The following is a 19306-nucleotide window of genomic DNA, read 5'->3' on the forward strand; positions in this document are numbered from 1 at the left end:
CTGCTGTTTGAATCTCTGATGTGCCTTTAATTCCCTCATGAAGTTGTGCTGAAAACTCCGGGTGCCCTTGAGCAGATGCTGCATGTATTAACAGCTCGTCTCTCCTCACACAGCGCTCTCCTAATTTGGACTGCTTTGTAGTCTGTAATCATTCTCCCCATCAGCCCTCTTCCATGTTTACAGATACAACGATACAGTGAAGTAGAGCGGATGACTTTCTGCCTGTTTGGAGGAGCTGGAAACATGCTAAAAAATATATTTCTATTTTTGTTTGTGCATGGTGCAGGGGTGTAGTTAGCCTACTTCACATGTGCAGGAAGGGGAATCATTAAATAATGCACATAATTATAAAACTACAGTAGCTCAGGAGGGGTTTAACACTTGTATCTGCAGGGTCTCGTGTGACGTGTTCCAACACAAAAACGACAAGAGACAGCATCTGGTTCATTTACTACACACACACACGCACACACTCACACACACACACACACGAGGAGGCGTAAAGGTCAGAGCCTCTTTTTGTTTTCTAAATGACAGTTCAGTGGATTCCAGTGTTCAGTTTCATGTTTCCGCACACTTTGATCTCGGCTGGACTCTTGCAGTGACAGCTGGAAAGCATCCAGTGAACACGTCGCACTGCTGACACCTGGAAACCACTGATCCACGGCCTGTCTGCCCGAGTGCCAGCGTCTGTCCGAGCTGCTTTATGAGCGGCGGAGAAGGCCACAAAGACGGTGAAATGCCATCAGTTGAGTTTGTGTTCACCCTCTCTAATTGACCCCTAACTAGGTTACTCATTGATGCAGCTGTCCTTGAGTGTTCCCTGTGGACACGAGAGAGCAGCTTCTATTACCTATAAAGCCAAAGTCGCATTTCCTCTTTAAATAAAACATTCTTATTAATTATGCAGCACTGAAACTGTAAACATTTCACCTTTTCAAGCACTCAAACTGAAGAAAAAGTTGCTCTAAATGCATCATTTTCCGTCGAATTAGTCCTGAGTTCAAAAAGGCACGATCATACCTGATGGTTACAGCGGCGTGAAATGCCAGCGTTGTGTGTAGTGTTTCATATAAAATGCTAGCCTGCCCCAGATTTCAGAGCAGGGTTCCTGATGGCTGGCTGTGTCTGTTTCACGCTCACTGATTCCTGGGCGGGTATCACAGAGCGGTAACCTACTGCTCCCGCTGTCCATCTCCTTCCAAGTAATTAAAGCTCAACAACTGGCAGCCGTGACCAAAACGACGGGATGAAAACCTGCCTGCGATGCTGGTTAAGTGATTTCAAGGTGAATCGCTTTTCATCCAGGGGTCTCACAAAGTATTTATAGACAGGGTGGTATCACAAAAAAATGAAAGATGACTCAGTGGGAGTAAAATGACGGAGAAGAAATCTACGACTGTCTCTGGGTTTTCTCAACGACTCTTCCATCTGATGGACGTCACACTGGGCAGCTGTTTTTCTTTGAACACAGACATCATGTAAGAAAAGATTCAATAAACATTTGAACTGTGAAGCCTCAAGTTGAGGTCATGGATGATAGTATCTTATTCTCTCTTTGTTCTTTCCTTCTAGAGTCAGAAGTGAGCATATATAAGAGAGGGTGACCAGGAGAGGACGGAGGGATTAGCATCTCAATTTACGAGTTAATGATTAGCCAGGTCTCTCAATAATTCAAGGGGTTTAAAATTGGAACCCAACCAAAAAACAACTGTGCAGCGTGGTTTGTCAGTATGTTGATCTAGTAAATGGAGATAAAGATGTATGTAGGCTGTGTCTGGTTAAAGTGAAATATAACCACTCCACCAGAGACATGAGGAACCAGCACAGGCATGAGGACGCTAACCTGTGAGGAGGACTGAAGGCTGGTGGAGCCAGCTCTGCTAACTGTGGCCACATTCTGCAAACCGCTCTGACATTGTTTAGCACACTCTTTGATCACGTTAAGCCGTGTTCAATAGTCTGGTCTGATAGTCAGATTTCAAATTTTCATTTCTACAACTATGCAATTATTTGCTTGAAAACATCCTCCTCACAGGTCGCCCCACCCTGAATCCTCCTCAGCTAATTCACATCAAATAAAACTACACTTTACAAAATGAATATCATGCTGTTCTGTGGAATATAGGGATGTCCCGATCAGCTTTTTAGGCCCCCGACCTTGATCTGATTTTTTAACATTGACTGTTTGATACCAATTGCACAGGATTTGAGAGAGTGGAGCTGCACACTGTTTTTTTTTGGTCTGAATGCAACTCTCACGAGACAGTGCAGGATTCACAACAGCAGCATTTTTCTTCGAGATGGAGAACGTAAATATTGGGAGTGACAGTCAATATAGAGAAGGGCAGCTGCTGTTAGCCAGGAGGTTGCTAATGCTAATGTAACAGACTGTCCTGTGTTTGGCTTTTGTTTTGGCCTTTTTGAACCACATGTCCCAGGAGAGTTGCCGTAGGGTGCATAGAGACCGCGTCTGGCGGTGCACATGTGAGTTCTACATCAATGCCCCATTTATTATTTTCTCATTATGTATACACAGTTAAGCAAACTCAGAGCGCTCAATTAGACTCCACGTTAGCCTTCATCTGCACATTGTGGACGTAAATGATTGGATGAGATGATCGGCTCAAATGCAGAACATCGATCAATTAAAAACCGTCCAGATCGATTGAGAATTGAGATCGGGATCGGGACAGCCATAGTAGAAAACTTAAAGGCAGCGGTTGTGTATTACAGGGATGATAAGTCAAGTGGGAATACAATCTTTAATCTGCAACTTATGTGGGCGCCCCCTGCTGGCCTCTGGAAACACGCAGCTTTAGGCACTACAGCATTGACATCCACTTAGTAATCAAGTGGCTACTCCACCCCTCCAATGAGCAGTCTAAGTAAATGAAGTGGACGGTTGGATTTAGAGTTAATTAAGAAGAAGAAGTGACAAACCTCATATTCAGGACACTCATTCTCTCGGATTTGGGAGACTTTGTTCACGTTTATGAACCATTCATCTGACTGAGTACTGAACGTTATCAAACAAACAGAACAATGAACACCAAATGTTCCCTCTCACACAGTTACATCATGATATTAGATTATTCTCACAGGTGCGTGGATGTGTGAGATTGTCAAGGTGGAGCTGCAAAATCCTCAATCTAATAATGACATTTCTGTCTGTAACCAATCCCTGAAAGCTTTATGTTGGAGTGCGGTGGGATTAACCGTTTCATCTTTGTGATTTATAAATAAACTGGAGTAATAAAGCTCTGAGCCGGCGTTGGACTGCAGGTCTGTTTTTGACATTTCTGTATCATTCACAAGACGCGTAGTGGTGATGGAGGGAGTTTGGTATTTGAGTTTTAATGTGATTCACCTAGTGATCAGAGTGATCACGATCACATCATCAAGCACTTCAGCTCCTAATGATTCCTCCTGCTTATTAATCATTAACAGGTTGTCATATAGGACTTAACTGGTTATTAATATCTCTATGAATTAAACATCCTCCGGTTACTCATCATGTGAGCAGGAGTATCTGATGCCTCCACATTAAACTGTCATTATGACACTGAGCTGCAGAATGATCTCTACTTAAGACTCCGAGCATGTTTTTGTTTTTGACCTTATGTTTCTTCTATAATGTGACTTAAGGGAAGAGAGAGCACATCTCTCCAGTATAAGCTCACCGTGAAATCTAGACTAGAATTTAAAATCCTTCTTCTTACCTACAAAGCTCCTGTCAGACACCTTTGCCTCTTAAAGAGCTCATAGTGCCCTATTACCCCTCTAGAACACTACGCTCCCATCATGCAGGCCTGCTCATCGTACTTTAAGTCTCTAAAAGTAGTATGGGAGGAAGAGCCTTCAGTTATCAGACCCCTCTCCTTTGGAATCATCTACCAGTCAGGGTCCAGGAGGCAGACACCCTCTCTACTTTTAAGAGTAGGCTTCAAACTTTCCTTTTTGATAAAGCTTATAGTTAGAGCTGGATCAGGCTTGGACCAGCTCTTAGTTATGCTGCTATAGGCTTAGACTGACACACTGGGATCCTGTCTTTCCCTCTCTCTCCTCTCTCTGCCTGTCTCTCACTTTAACTCTTCCTGTCCCATTAAAGTTACTAACCATAGACCTTTCTGGAGTCCCTGAGCTCCCTTGTCTCGTAGGTTCCTCTGGATCTCTGCTGCTGTGGACATGCCAGATTCCAGCTGCTACAACTACTACTATCCGTCTCCCCACTATCATCTCTCTCTCTCTCTCTCTTCATCTCCCTCTATCCCTCTCTCCAACAAGGTCTCAGCAGATGTGTGTCTAACATGAGTCTGGTCCTGCTGGAGGTTTCTGCCTGTTAAAGGAAGTTTGTCCTTGCCACTGTGACTTGCTAAATGCTGCAAAGTGCTCTGCTTATGGTGGATTAAGATGAGATCAGACTGAGTCCTGTCTGTAAGATGGGACTGGATCTGATCCTGTACATCCTATACAAATAAAGATTGATTGAGGGAACATTTCAGACCTGTATGAACTGTAGCTTTAAATATGTACTTGCAGGTTTCCTACATGAACCTGCGTGCTGTCAGGGTGGATCTAAACCTCTGCATCCAGCAGCTGCAGCACTGCACAGGTTTGTTTCACCTGCATGAATAAACAAGAAGACACATTCTGCTCTCGTTTCACTGCGCCTCTCTGAAACTGGAAGAATAGCGCATGAGGCAGAGCGATAGTTATGCAGAAGCAGAAACTCTTCAAAAACACTGATTTGCATTGAGAGAAGGATTAAATATTCATACTGAGCTCACTTTTTTAGAGAAGAATAGAAATTTGGGGTCTTAGTTTCAGACTTAATCGACTCCATACGGGGTTAGCTTTTCAAGCCGTCCATCATAATACAGGAGTTGATGAGATTTTGAGCATGAAATAATCTGTGCAGTCAATCTCAATGAGTGTGAGTCGTATCTTATTGATGGGGTCCAAAGTATATTTACCTGACGGTCTAAATCAGATCTGAAGTTTACTTCAAGACCAAATATTTCACACTTTTCCCTCCTATCATGTATCTCAAAGTGCAAAGATGTGTTTTTAATAGAGATATAAGCAACAAATAATTTACTTTGTGCTATTAAAGATGAAGGTAAGAATGCATTGATCCCTCTCTGAGTGTCAGATCTATATTTTCCAGCAGTATGAAACATATAAATATGAAATGGCACATTCTGCATAATGAGGCACTTTAAGCTGATTTAATGTTTGTATTTCATAACAAACATTTTAAAGCATGATGGAGTATTTCTGCTACATACTGCTGCTTCCACCCTCGTTAAATAGAAATACACAGCAGAACCGACAGCTCGGCGCATGATTAATAGTTGTCAGGTACTTTTTGAACCCAGCAGACATCTGATATGTGAATGTGTGTGAGTGTTTGTGAGTGTTGGGGCCCTGCGCGGTCTTAAATCACAACAATGAGGACGTTAACAGAGGACAGGGGGCTTCAGAGGATTCTTGGTTATTCTTAGAAGCTGCAGCTCTGCTCACACACAATGGGTAGGAGGAGGTAGATGAAGTAATTCACCTCAGGCGTGTTGAACAACATCAGCATGTCTCTTTTGAAAGCACATGTACATACATATTGTGTCTCCTCTTTTTGTTCAGAGCAGCATGACTCACCCCGGGGGAGAGTTTCTAGACTGAAAACACTTTAATTTGTTGAGGGTTTTTTTCCTCCTCAGCAGGAAGTGAGAGGAGTGCACTTGCTGCATTAACACTTTTTAATCTCCAGTGTCCCAAATCCGAGTTTTTTCCAGCTGCAGCGTTAAAGCTCCAGCCCCAGAGAGAGGAGAAATCATGTCACTTAGGATCGACTTCTTATGCGTCTTAACCCAGAGGACCTGCTTCATGCATCACTGTCTGTGCGTAAACATGCTGTGTGCCGCTTCAGCGCTTATATAGGCTGTCCTAATGATGCAGATTGTTAATAGGGGGCGGCAGTAGCTCAGCCCATAGGGACTTGGCTTGGGAACCGAAGGGTCGCCAGCTCGAGTCCCAGTATGGACGAAGTTTGGCGAGTGGACTGGTGGCTGGAGAGGTGCTGTTCGCCCTTGAGCAAGTCAACTGCTTGGGGTGCGCTGGTTGATGGCAGTATCCTCACTCTGACATCTCTCCCTAAGTGCATGTCCACTGCATGTTTGTGCATTGTATGTATATACCAAAGACTGTGCGTGTAGCATGACTGAAAAAAATAACAGGAGTGAAAAAATTGAATTTCCCCCTGGAGATTAATAAAGTATGTTTCTTCTTCTTCTTCTAATGATGCAGATTGATAATAGATGGAGAGGCTGCAGAGGGAAGGTGTGCTACATTACATTACATGAAGAACTACAGCCCTGATTCAAACCTTTACATTAAAGGAAGTGTTTCGTTTTGGTGCTTTTGATGAGGGGTGTTTTTAAAAACTGGATGTGAGAGGGTGACACATTCCTAATCTGACATCTGGAGGGGAGGATGGTGTTTAAATCCCCTCGAGAAAAGATTATACTTGTGTAATATCCTCTGGAATAAGACAGATCTCCTCACTTCTATGAAGCTTTTTTTCTAATTGAAGTAAAGAAGATGAAGAACTTACCTCGAGCAGATAGAAGCATTTGCGACGCATTTCCACTCCTTTAGTCTTCACATAATGTTCACGTGTCTTTAAATGTCTTCCTGTGACTTGACTTCTTCCCTTTAACCTCCTTCACTCAGATTATCCTGTGAGTTTAACTGTGCGGAGAGATAAAGTGGCACAAACACGATGATGTGCCGAAGGTGACAGAAATATGTTGTTGTTGGAAATGTCACCAGTGTCAGCGGAGAGAGCGCGCGCAGCCGGAATCAGGACTCCGGATGAGCTGTCCGGATCAAATCAGAGGTTCTGATCCATCCAGAGGAATGAAGTGTGTCAGCAGGTCTTCAGGTGATGAACTGTCCTCTCTGATTGGGTCCGTTTGTCCTGAATACTCGGGCTGAAGTCCTTCTGTCAGTTTGTATTACCGCACTGGAAACTGAATCCACCTTGGAGAGACGCGCACCATCACACGAACGCTGCAGGAGCCTTCAGTCCTGGCCCGGAACCAGGAGTCCCTTTGAAAGCATGCTTTAGTCCGCAGGATACCCGGAGCTGCACCGTCATGCCCCGCTGCTGCACATCCAGCCTGACTGTGAGTCCTGCGCCGCTGCGCCTCCTCGACGCGCCGCCCACGTTGTGCCACTTCATCGGGAGCTCGCGACGCGACTGAGGAACAACTCAATTCCTCGTGGTGGAGTTAATTATGCAACGGCCGCGCGCTGCTCCAGATCCTAATCTCTAATCCCCCTGTGAGAGACGTCACTGGAGTGAGAAAGTTGAAGGTGGGCCCGGGGTGGAGGGATTCTGTGCAGGATGATCCGCGCGCGCATCGCTGAAAAGAAGAGAAGCATCTAATGAAGAGTCAAGTAAAGGGGACCTTTCAGACATGTGTCCCCGTTTCTCTGGATTTAGTGACAAACATCGTTAGAAAATCAGGCTGAGGGCTGAACCGAACAGATGGTGCCACTGCAGAGAAAGTTTGGCATCCACAGAGATGTTTTTCAATAAAGCATAAAGTGACTGAGTCACAGAAACACGCTCTTTAAAGGCTAAACATGTAAATGTTAGTGCGTTCAGATTAGTGCAGCTACATTTAATTATCTAATGACAGAAAAGGATCACTGACTGTGTTTTAATTAAATCTGAGCCCCTGAAGCTGCAGGTTTCTATCCTCACTGCTCACTGTAATTAAACCTGAGAGAGGGTTACAGTGAAGCATATCTCTCTTACACATATCAATATGTCTCTTAATTATTGGATTTCACTTATTTAAGCTGGTAATAGCCAAGCGGCAACCTCTGGTCTAAAAATATGAGTCCAATCCAGAAGTGCTGAAAACTGCAGTTCATCGAGGATCCACTTGAGGCTGGGAGTACCGGAAACCACATACACACCAATTCAAAGAAGCCGATCTTTACAGGAGAAATAAACATGTTTACAGCCTGGTACAAAAGACAAGTGTAGTCTGGATAACTCATTTCTCAATCGGCTCACGCTGTACGGGGGTGAATTATTTTCTAACGCAGTAATTTCGAAGATATTGAGATAACAAGTCTTCCAATGAGAGGCACAGCTGACTTGATTGACAGGCGGGAACACTGTAGCTGTTGGCTAGGAGGCTCAAACTCCGCCTCTTTACGTCACAGTCGCTCGACAGAAGCAATATGGCTGCCGCCGATGATCTGCCTCAAAACAGCGCTTCAGAAACAGACAGGGTGACGTCACGGATACTACGTCCATTATGTATACAGTCTATGGTAATAGCTTAAAGCTCCTGTGAGTAGCTTTAAGTTTGTAATGAGTGTGGCGCCCCCCGTGGACAAATGAGTGGTTTAACAGAAAAATCTCATCTTGCTTAATTTTAAAACAAACAAATCACTCAGCGTGAATCTAAACATGTTTCAGCAGCATGCAGTTCATAACGAATAACGAGGAGGAAGACCCATTTTTAACCAGAACCAAAAAATAAGACCATATCTCTCCGGTTATAGCAGACCCTAGGAGCCGATACGTGTATTGAGATCCTCGAGCAGAGGTTTATTGTGCATTCCTAACACAAAATGAAAACTAAAGGGGACAGGGTGTTCGCAGTCCACTTTGAAACCATCTGCCCGAGGAGATCAGGTCTGCCGAGTCTCTTTTAAATCTCTTTGGAAAAAATTATTTTATCGTAGAGCCTTTCCTGATTTTATCTGAATTTTGTTTTATCTGAATATTATTTTATATGAACCGTTTTAAGAAACATGTTTTAAAATAATTGTATTCCTTTAGAGTTATTTTAGGGGAATTTTAGGTATTTTAAAATATGTTTTATTTATTTATCTTGATTTGTGTGATTTTATGAACCGACACAGAAGGGAGGGAACACAGAGACTAAATAGACACACTGGCTAACGAGTAACAACACACAGGTGAGGACAACGAGACACAGGCGAAGACAACGAGACACAGGTGAAGACAACGAGACACAGGTGAGGACAACGAGACACAGGTGAGGACAACGAGACACAGGTGAAGACAACGAGGCACAGGTGAGGACAACGAGACACAGGTGAGGACAACGAGGCACAGGTGAGGACAACGAGACACAGGTGAAGACAATGAGGCACAGGTGAGGACAACGAGACACAGGTGAAGACAACGAGGCACAGGTGAAGACAACGAGACACAGGTGAAGACAACGAGGCATAGGTGAGGACAACGAGACACAGGTGAGGACAACGAGACACAGGTGAAGACAACGAGGCACAGGTGAGGACAACGAGACATAGGTGAGGACAACGAGACACAGGTGAAGACAACGAGGCACAGGTGAAGACAACGAGACACAGGTGAGGACAACGAGACACAGGTGAAGACAACGAGGCACAGGTGACGACAACGAGACACAGGTGAGGACAACGAGACACAGGTGAAGACAACGAGACACAGGTGAGGACAACGAGACGAAGGTGAAGACAACGAGACACAGGTGAAGACAACGAGACACAGGTGAAGACAACGAGACACAGGTGAGGACAACGAGACACAGGTGAAGACAACGAGGCACAGGTGAAGACAACGAGGCACAGGTGAAGACAACGAGGCACAGGTGAAGACAACGAGACACAGGTGAGGACAACGAGACACAGGTGAAGACAACGAGGCACAGGTGAAGACAACGAGGCACAGGTGAAGACAACGAGACACAGGTGAAGACAACGAGGCACAGGTGAAGACAACGAGGCACAGGTGAGGACAACGAGGCATAGGTGAAGACAACGAGACACAGGTGAAGACAACGAGGCACAGGTGAAGACAACGAGACACAGGTGAGGACAACGAGACACAGGTGAAGACAAAGAGGCACAGGTGAAGACAACGAGACACAGGTGAAGTCAACGAGGCACAGGTGAAGACAACGAGGCACAGGTGAAGACAACGAGACACAGGTGACGACGAGACACAGGTGAAGACAACGAGGCAAAGGTGAAGACAATGAGGCACAGGTGACGACAACTAGACACAGGTGAGGACAACGAGACACAGGTGAGGACAACCAGACACAGGTGAGGACAACGAGTCACAGGTGAAGACAACGAGACACAGGTGAAGTCAACGAGGCACAGGTGAAGACAACGAGGCACAGGTGAAGACAATGAGGCACAGGTGACGACGAGACACAGGTGAAGACAACGAGGCAAAGGTGAAGACAATGAGGCACAGGTGACGACAACTAGACACAGGTGAGGACAACGAGACACAGGTGAGGACAACCAGACACAGGTGAGGACAACGAGTCACAGGTGAAGACAACGAGACACAGGTGAGGACAACGAGACACAGGCGAAGACAATGAGACACAGGTGACGACAACGAGACACAGGTGACGACAACGAGACACAGGTGAGGACAACGAGACACAGGTGACGACGAGACACAGGTGAGGACAACCAGACACAGGTGAAGACACCGAGACACAGGTGAAGACAACAAGACACAGGTGACGACGAGACACAGGTGAGGACAACCAGACACAGGTGAAGACAACGAGGCACAGGTGAGGACAACGAGACACAGGTGACGACAACGAGACACAGGTGAGGACTACGAGACACAGGTGATGACAACGAGACACAGGTGACGACAACGAGACACAGGTGACGACGAGACACAGGTGAGGACAACGAGACACAGGTGACGACAACGAGACACAGGTGACGACAACGAGACACAGGTGAAGACAACGAGACACAGGTGAGGACAACGAGACACAGGCGAAGACAACGAGACACAGGTGAGGACAACGAGACACAGGCGACGACAACGAGACACAGGCGAAGACAACAAGACACAGGTGAGGACAACGAGACACAGGAGACGACAACGAGACACAGGTGACGACAACGAGACACAGGTGACGACGAGACACAGGTGAGGACAACCAGACACAGGTGAAGACAACGAGACACAGGTGAAGACAACGAGACACAGGTGACGACAACGAGACACAGGTGACGACAACGAGACACAGGTGATGACAACGAGACACAGGTGACGACGAGACACAGGTGAGGACAACGAGACACAGGTGACGACAACGAGACACAGGTGACGACAACGAGACACAGGTGAAGACAACGAGACACAGGTGAGGACAACGAGACACAGGTGAAGACAACGAGGCACAGGTGAAGACAACGAGGTACAGGTGAAGACAACGAGACACAGGTGACGACGAGACACAGGTGACGACAACGAGACACAGGTGAGGACAACAAGACACAGGTGACGACAACGAGACACAGGTGACGACAACGAGACACAGGTGACGACGAGACACAGGTGACGACAACGAGACACAGGTGACGACAACGAGACACAGGTGAGGACAACAAGACACAGGTGACGACAACGAGACACAGGTGACGACGAGACACAGGTGACGACAACGAGACACAGGTGAAGACATCGAGGCACAGGTGAAGACAACGAGACACAGGTGACGACGAGACACAGGTGACGACAACGAGACACAGGTGACGACGAGACACAGGTGAGGACAACGAGACACAGGTGACGACGAGACACAGGTGATGACAACGAGACACAGGTGAGGACAACAAGACACAGGTGACGACAACGAGACACAGGTGACGACGAGACACAGGTGACAACAACGAGACACAGGTGACGACGAGACACAGGTGACGACAACGAGACACAGGTGACGACAACAAGACACAGGTGACGACAACGAGACACAGGTGACGACGAGACACAGGTGACGACAACCAGACACAGGTGACGACAACGAGACACAGGTGACGACAACGAGACACAGGTGACGACGAGACACAGGTGAGGACAACGAGACACAGGTGACGACAACGAGACACAGGTGACGACAACGAGACACAGGTGAAGACAACGAGACACAGGTGAGGACAACGAGACACAGGTGAAGACAACGAGGCACAGGTGAAGACAACGAGGTACAGGTGAAGACAACGAGACACAGGTGACGACGAGACACAGGTGACGACAACGAGACACAGGTGAGGACAACAAGACACAGGTGACGACAACGAGACACAGGTGACGACAACGAGACACAGGTGACGACGAGACACAGGTGACGACAACGAGACACAGGTGACGACAACGAGACACAGGTGAGGACAACAAGACACAGGTGACGACAACGAGACACAGGTGACGACGAGACACAGGTGACGACAACGAGACACAGGTGAAGACATCGAGGTACAGGTGAAGACAACGAGACACAGGTGACGACGAGACACAGGTGACGACAACGAGACACAGGTGACGACGAGACACAGGTGAGGACAACGAGACACAGGTGACGACGAGACACAGGTGATGACAACGAGACACAGGTGAGGACAACAAGACACAGGTGACGACAACGAGACACAGGTGACGACGAGACACAGGTGACAACAACGAGACACAGGTGACGACGAGACACAGGTGACGACAACGAGACACAGGTGACGACAACAAGACACAGGTGACGACAACGAGACACAGGTGACGACGAGACACAGGTGACGACAACCAGACACAGGTGACGACAACGAGACACAGGTGACGACGAGACACAGGTGAGGACAACCAGACACAGGTGAAGACAATGAGACACAGGTGACGACAACGAGACACAGGTGAGGACAACCAGACACAGGTAAAGACAACGAGACACAGGTGAGGACAACGAGACACAGGTGAGGACAACGAGGCACAGGTGACGACAATCACAAAGGCGGGAAAAAACAGGAAGTACAACTAGACTTAACACACAAGAATATTCTTCAAAATAAAACACTGAGGAAGACCACAGGAAATGTAGCTCTAGCGAAAGTTCAGACAGGAAGACTATAAACTTTAAATTACTAAATCCAAGCACCGTACCTTGGGGGACGGGGCCTTTGCCATAGCCCCCCCCACCCTCTGGAACTCTCTCCCCCCACACATCCGTGCTTCTGACTCACTTCATTCATTTAAGAAACAGTTAAAAACTTACCTTTCCAAACAGGCATCCCCCACACATTAATTATTCCACCTCTTCCCTTGTCGTCTGCTTGTCTTATATGTCTTTATTGTATTTATTTATTGTCTCTCTTGTAAAGCGTCTTTGAGTTATTGAAAAGCACTATATAAAACTTAGGTATTATTATTATTACTATAAAGCAATCACAGCAGTCGTTTAACTCTTGTCTCCCTCGTTCAATAGCTCACCCTCGTCCAGCTGCACTCTCCGGAGCTGTCATTGGTTAATCAGCAGCTGCGTCATCCAATAGCTCAATGGCACGCCCTTATTGTCAGCCTATCAACTCTCTGCTGTCTTTTTAAATGCGTCTCTCTCTCCAGCTAGTTCCTTCTTGCATTGATGGTGCGCACCCCTCCACCTCCCCATCTCCACCTGGTCTCTGCAAGTCTTCAATTCCTAGGATCATCAACCACCACCACCAGAGTCTGGACTCTAGGGGGATTTCTTCAGCTGCCAAATTCATGCATCCTACGCTCACAACATTATCCCCATAGAGTCCTTACGCCAAAGATTTCTGTCAAGTTTCATCATTCATTCAGTTGTAATAAATAACCTTTAATATTCAAACTGTGTCTCTCCTGATTGAAATCACACAGGTAATCAGGCAGAGAGTAAACAGACAAAATACTAAACACACAAGAACACAAAAAGGTAACAAATAAAATCATGACACGAATCACTAAAACACAACACTGGGAAGACACAAGGATAACTATGAAAGGAAAGACAGGTGGAAAGTAACTCATGACCATAACCCCCGACAGTGGTTTCAAATATTTAATATTACTAAAGATATAGTCACATTTTTATGCTGCTGGTACAGTAAAATAGATTTCATTGAACGCCAGAAACAGGTCCCTGCTCACATGAGGCAAAAATGTTTAATCAAATGCAATATTTCCTGGAATTTAAAAAAAGTGTTCACCAAAAAATTCTCTACAAAAAATGTAACATTTTTCACTGGAATTAAAAAATAAAAATCAGAATATTTTAAAACTATTCTTGTATTTGCATTTTCATTAAATATATATTTTTAATTAAATGTTAGCATTTAAATTTAAGGTTTGCATTTAATAAATTGTTTTAAGTTGTGTGAAATGTTCTTGAGCAATTTTTTCATTATATGAATTGTGCTGGTATCTCAAGATTTATTTTTGGTTTGAAAAATTATTTTGTGTTTCAAAAAAAAAAAAAAAATTCTGCATTTCATGAATTGTTCTTTCGCATTTCCCATCAAAATGTAAGTATTTGTGGAGTATTTCTCCTTCATGAAAGATTTTGTGTTTCATGAAATGATTGTTCAGCTTACCGTTCGGGCTAACATATAATTCTCTTGTTTGCTTTTATCATTACGAGGCATCAGTTATTCGTTTGTTTAAGCAACAGCCTGCTAAAACTTCTCACAACAAGAAGTAATTTCAGCCACTTGGGGGCAGCAGAAACAAGCTGCAGTTAAACACGAACATATCACTTCACAGGGTAAAGTTTCGGTCTTAAAAATCTGATGTTTTTGCCTCCTTGAAGGCAGCTGTGTTGATCATAGACTGTATAAAATATGGACGTAGTATCCGTGACGTCACCCATCTGTTCCTGAGAGCTGTTTTGAAGCAAATCGACGGCAGCAGCCATATTGGTAATGCGAAACTCAACTAGGCAGAGTGTGACGTAGTGTGAGTCTCTTAGCCAATGGCTGTGTGTTCCCGACCGGGAGTCACGTCAGTCATGTCCTTATTTGGGCAAAACTCATAATCTTAATATCTTCTTAACCGTCATGTTAGAAAAAAATTCACCCCCCGTACAGCGTGTGCCATTAGAGAGATTAGCGTTGTAGGGCCAAGCCGTTTTTTGAACCAGGCTGTAAACATGTTTATTAATGCTGCAAAGATCGTCTTTTTCCCATTCATGTCTATGTGGTTTCCGGTGTTTCTGCAGCCAGCCTCAAGCGGATTTTCGATGTATTGCAGTTTATATCACTTCCGCATTGGCTTCATCGTTTGAGACCGGAGTTTGCCTCTTGGTGTTGATGCACCTTGACGGAGTGTGTTTTTGTTTTGGTCCCTGCTCTAACAGATCCAAACATGTACAAAGTTAGATTTTAATGGTTTGTTCACATCAGGTCGTTTTAATTGTCCTTTTCTTCTTGGACTTGTATCTGAGGTTCATGCTACTTTAGTTATTGATCTTCTCTTTGTTTGTTCGGCCGGGGAACCATTTTCTACAACCCAGCAGGGAATGGAGAGTGAACAGTACAGCGCCTTCTGACTCTGTGGAAGGACAAACACTGCTGGGTGATGGATTTCTTCATTTCTTCACTCAGTTAAATACAAAAGAGTACTGCAAATGCTATAGCTGCCATCAGCGGGCTATAAACTCCATCAGCTGTGCATTGTGTTTGAGATTAGAAGAGGAGGAGGAGAAGGGGGATGTGTTCACTCATTTTACACATGAAAGCAAGATGACAGATTATTATTATTTTACTGTAAATCTTTAAAGGGGACATATCACGCTTTTTTCATCAACATATATTGGTCTAAGAGGTCCCCAAAACATGTCTTTAAAGTTTATGCTCAAAAAAACACTTTGAAATCAGATTTTGGCATGCCCTGAAAAGTCCTCTTCTTCATTCCTCATCAGAACACTCTGTTTTCCCTCTGACCACGCCCCCTCAGGAAGTGGATGTGCCTCAGCTCTCCAGCATGTTGATCTAATGTTTACATGTTGGCTGAATATACACGGCTGCTCACAGACCCGCGTTACTTCAACCCTCTGAATCTGATCCTGACGGAGAGGCGCCTGTAGCAGGACCTTTCTGAACGATTGGTCATAGATTTAATGTTTCTTGTTGTTTTATTTACCAGTATGTAGACGTGTGTCTTGGTACACAGCTACGAACATGTAGCTATGTGGCTATGCTAACTAGCGCTAGCACTTATCCATGATAAATAAAAATCATCCACTAGATCTTCAAATCTGCAGACGTGGGGAGTAAAACCGACCTTTGTGTTTATTAATACAGCCTACAACTAGCATGCCTCCCTCCTAAGCTCCTTGTTAGCACAGATTTGTGCAGGTAATGAAAAACGGAGGAGGGGTTGAGTTGTATTTTATACAGTCTATGGGCTGAACAAGCTCCGAGCTCTGACTCCGTGACAGACCGGATATTGTTGTTACGTAACAAAAACACGGAAGTCTGAAACGGCTGGTTTCAGCACACATTTACAGAAAGGTGGAGAAATCAGAACAGGGGCAGAATGGATTTTTTTCATTCTCGGGGGGTTTGTAGACATGCCAGGGACACATATTTCAGGTAAAGAACCATTAAAAAGTCAATTTTGCATGATATGTCACCTTTAAAATGATACCCTCCATATTGCATAGTTTATGCTAGTTACTTATGTTTTTAGTGTATACATCCAGTCTATATTAGTCACTCTTTTTGCTCTGTTTTTGGTCTCCACCACCTTTTTTACAGGACATATCTGGCTCTCCAGCTTCTGAACGCTTCACCAGTCAGTCTGTAAATCTAAATCTTAATCTGTCCGTCTGCTGAACTGGACTGAGCAGGTTGTATACAGTGTGAGGAGGGATGTTCAGAGCTGTTGTGCTGAAAACAGCAACTGTCACGGGTCATAAAACCGATAGAGCTCAATGAAAAGCACTATTACATTAGAAGAACAGAAGAACAGCAGAGTCCAGCTATAATTCTCTGTGGGTTCCTCACTACAACTGCACCATTCATGTTGTTATTGGATCGATTACTGATGTTCAGTGCTCTAAGACTTTCAATAGAAGAATGTGTACGAGTTCTTAAATTCATCCAGGGGGGCTTCATTTGAAGGTGTGCAGCGGCATTAAAGGTTTACACCATTTTTCATCAATCAATCAATCAATCAAGTTTTATTTATATAACTGCTTTCATACAAATCAAATGCAACCCACAGAGTTTTACAGTGATTGAAAACGAGAAAGAAGCAGAAATAAAATAATGGAAAGTCATATTAAAAACAAAACAGGATTTTAAAATAGAGACAAATGCACACCAACAAAAATCAAATATGTGTAATTAAAATAAGTTAAAGCATCAAATTAAGAATATAAATAGTTAAAATAAATAAATATAAAAAGTGTAAGGATAAGAGTTTTAAATAAAATGATGGCTAAAAATATCAGTACAATTGAGTAGATACATTAAAATAAAAAATAAACTGTAAAAATTAATAAAATACCAAAACAACATTCAAACCAATATTATAGATAAGGCTGAAAATATCAATAAACAGAGTAGAACAATTAAATTAAAAAAAATAATAATAATAATTAAACAGTAAAAATTAATAAAATAATAAAGCAACTTTAAAAGAATTTAAAAATAAAATAAACAGTAGAAATTAATAAAATAATAAAGCAACATTTAAACCAATATAATATTTAACGTAATAAAATGAAGGCTAAAATATCATAAAACTGAATAGATAAATTAAAATAAATTAATAAATTAAAATAAAATAAACAGTAAAAATTAATAAAATAATAAAGCAACATTTAAACCAATATAATAGTAAAAGTAAGCAATAAAATGAAGGCTAGAAATATCAATGAAACTGAGTAGATAAATTAAAATAAATAAATAAAATAAACTGTTGAAATTCATAAAATAATAAAGCAACATTAAATCAATATAGTAAAAGTAAGTAATACAATTGTTAAACCCTACATAAAAGCCAGACTGAATAAATATGTTTTTACTTAATGTTTAAAAGTCTCAATATCTCCATCAGCTCCTCTCAGATCCTCCGGCAGGCTGTTCTGTTGTCTAGGAGTGTAGTGGCTGAAAGCAGCGTCACCAAATGTTTTTGTTCTCATAGGAAATATCAAACATTTGCTTGTTAAAGCTTCTCATATATCATTTATTTTCAAATTAATTTGTCATTTGAACACATTTTCCACACAGCTCAGGCTCCATTCACACAGAAACATGGATAAGAATGATTCTGAGCTGCCATCCTCAGGTCTTCTCATTGAAGCAACTCCTCCCTCCTCGTTAATAAATAATATACACCGCTCATCGTATAGTATCATCTCTTATACGCTACCTTTCCTACATGTGTGAAGAAGGATGTCTGCCCTCTTATTTCCATGCCACAGAGGCTTTGAGTGCACAAAGAGCTTTCTGCACACTGAGCTAAAGCTTTCTTTAGAGGCAGTGACGTGCAAAGGGGCATTATTCAAAAGATGCTCTAATCCAAGGTGACAGTGCCCTCCCCTGAGTGTGCCATCTCGTGAAGTGTCATCCACGGCAGTAAGGGGACCGTAGCCAACTGGGTTATGTGGTTAAGATATGTTTACGCTTCATAATAAGAGCCTGTTCTCTGAGCACACACCTGACTATAAGACTGGCGTTAAGGTGCTGGAACACATGAAGTTAATTAAGCAGACAGGTGTTGCTCGCTCCTTCAGAGGAACCATTTGTTTCGCTTCTCCTAGAGACCGCGTGGGATTGTTTAGGAGGTTGAGTAAGATGATCCTTCTAATCCGTTTTCCTGCAGCTGGAGGAGTTCACCATCCAGCTATCCAGCCAGCTGTTGTCTCCCCCCCCCCCCCCCTCTCTCTCTCTCTCTTCTGCCTCTCTTCCTCTTCCCCCTCCTCCTCCTCGTCTAATCTCAAATACAATTTATCTTCAATCTAGACATGTGACGTCCTCAGCGCTGGAAACTGTACACACACTGTCCCTGGCTCTGGATGCGGTCTATGTTTGCTGAGGGTCTTTCCAGACGCAGAGGTGTTCCAGCATGTCGCACATTTAAGTGATAAACATGCACTCGGCCCGCGGACAGGTCCAGATAACAGGGCGGCTTTCTTCACATGAGTGCATTCGATGATGAAAATGTAAAAGGCTACAAAGTGATTCGATTTTGGTGAGAGGGTAGGATGTGTAGGATGGTAACAGGATGTGTAAAGGTGCCTCTTTTATTCTGCTGACAGAGGATACTACCTTTCTTTAATGAGCTTTGAAAAAACCCCAGGCCGGGTCATGAAATATTTGAATGGCAGCGTTGTTTTTAGGCCGGACTTCCAAGATGTGATCTGAATACTCACCGAGCAAAGAGATGTAGAAATGACCGAAGCTTTAAATACAACATTAGATGAAGAACATG

The 19306-nt window shown here is 43.9% G+C and overlaps 1 protein-coding gene across 1 annotated transcript in view; it reads right to left on the minus strand.

Annotated features, from left to right (window-relative positions):
* Positions 1 to 19306, minus strand: part of LOC117830530 (partitioning defective 6 homolog beta-like) — a 107323-nt gene that overhangs the window by 61019 nt on the left and 26998 nt on the right. Inside the window, 1 exon segment of the mRNA XM_034708678.1 lies at positions 6614 to 7427. Coding sequence (XP_034564569.1) covers positions 6614 to 6643 — 30 coding nt within the window. The 5' untranslated portion in view covers positions 6644 to 7427.

This window comes from Notolabrus celidotus, chromosome 18 (assembly GCF_009762535.1).
Source record: "Notolabrus celidotus isolate fNotCel1 chromosome 18, fNotCel1.pri, whole genome shotgun sequence".
Classification (NCBI taxonomy): domain Eukaryota; kingdom Metazoa; phylum Chordata; class Actinopteri; order Labriformes; family Labridae; genus Notolabrus; species Notolabrus celidotus.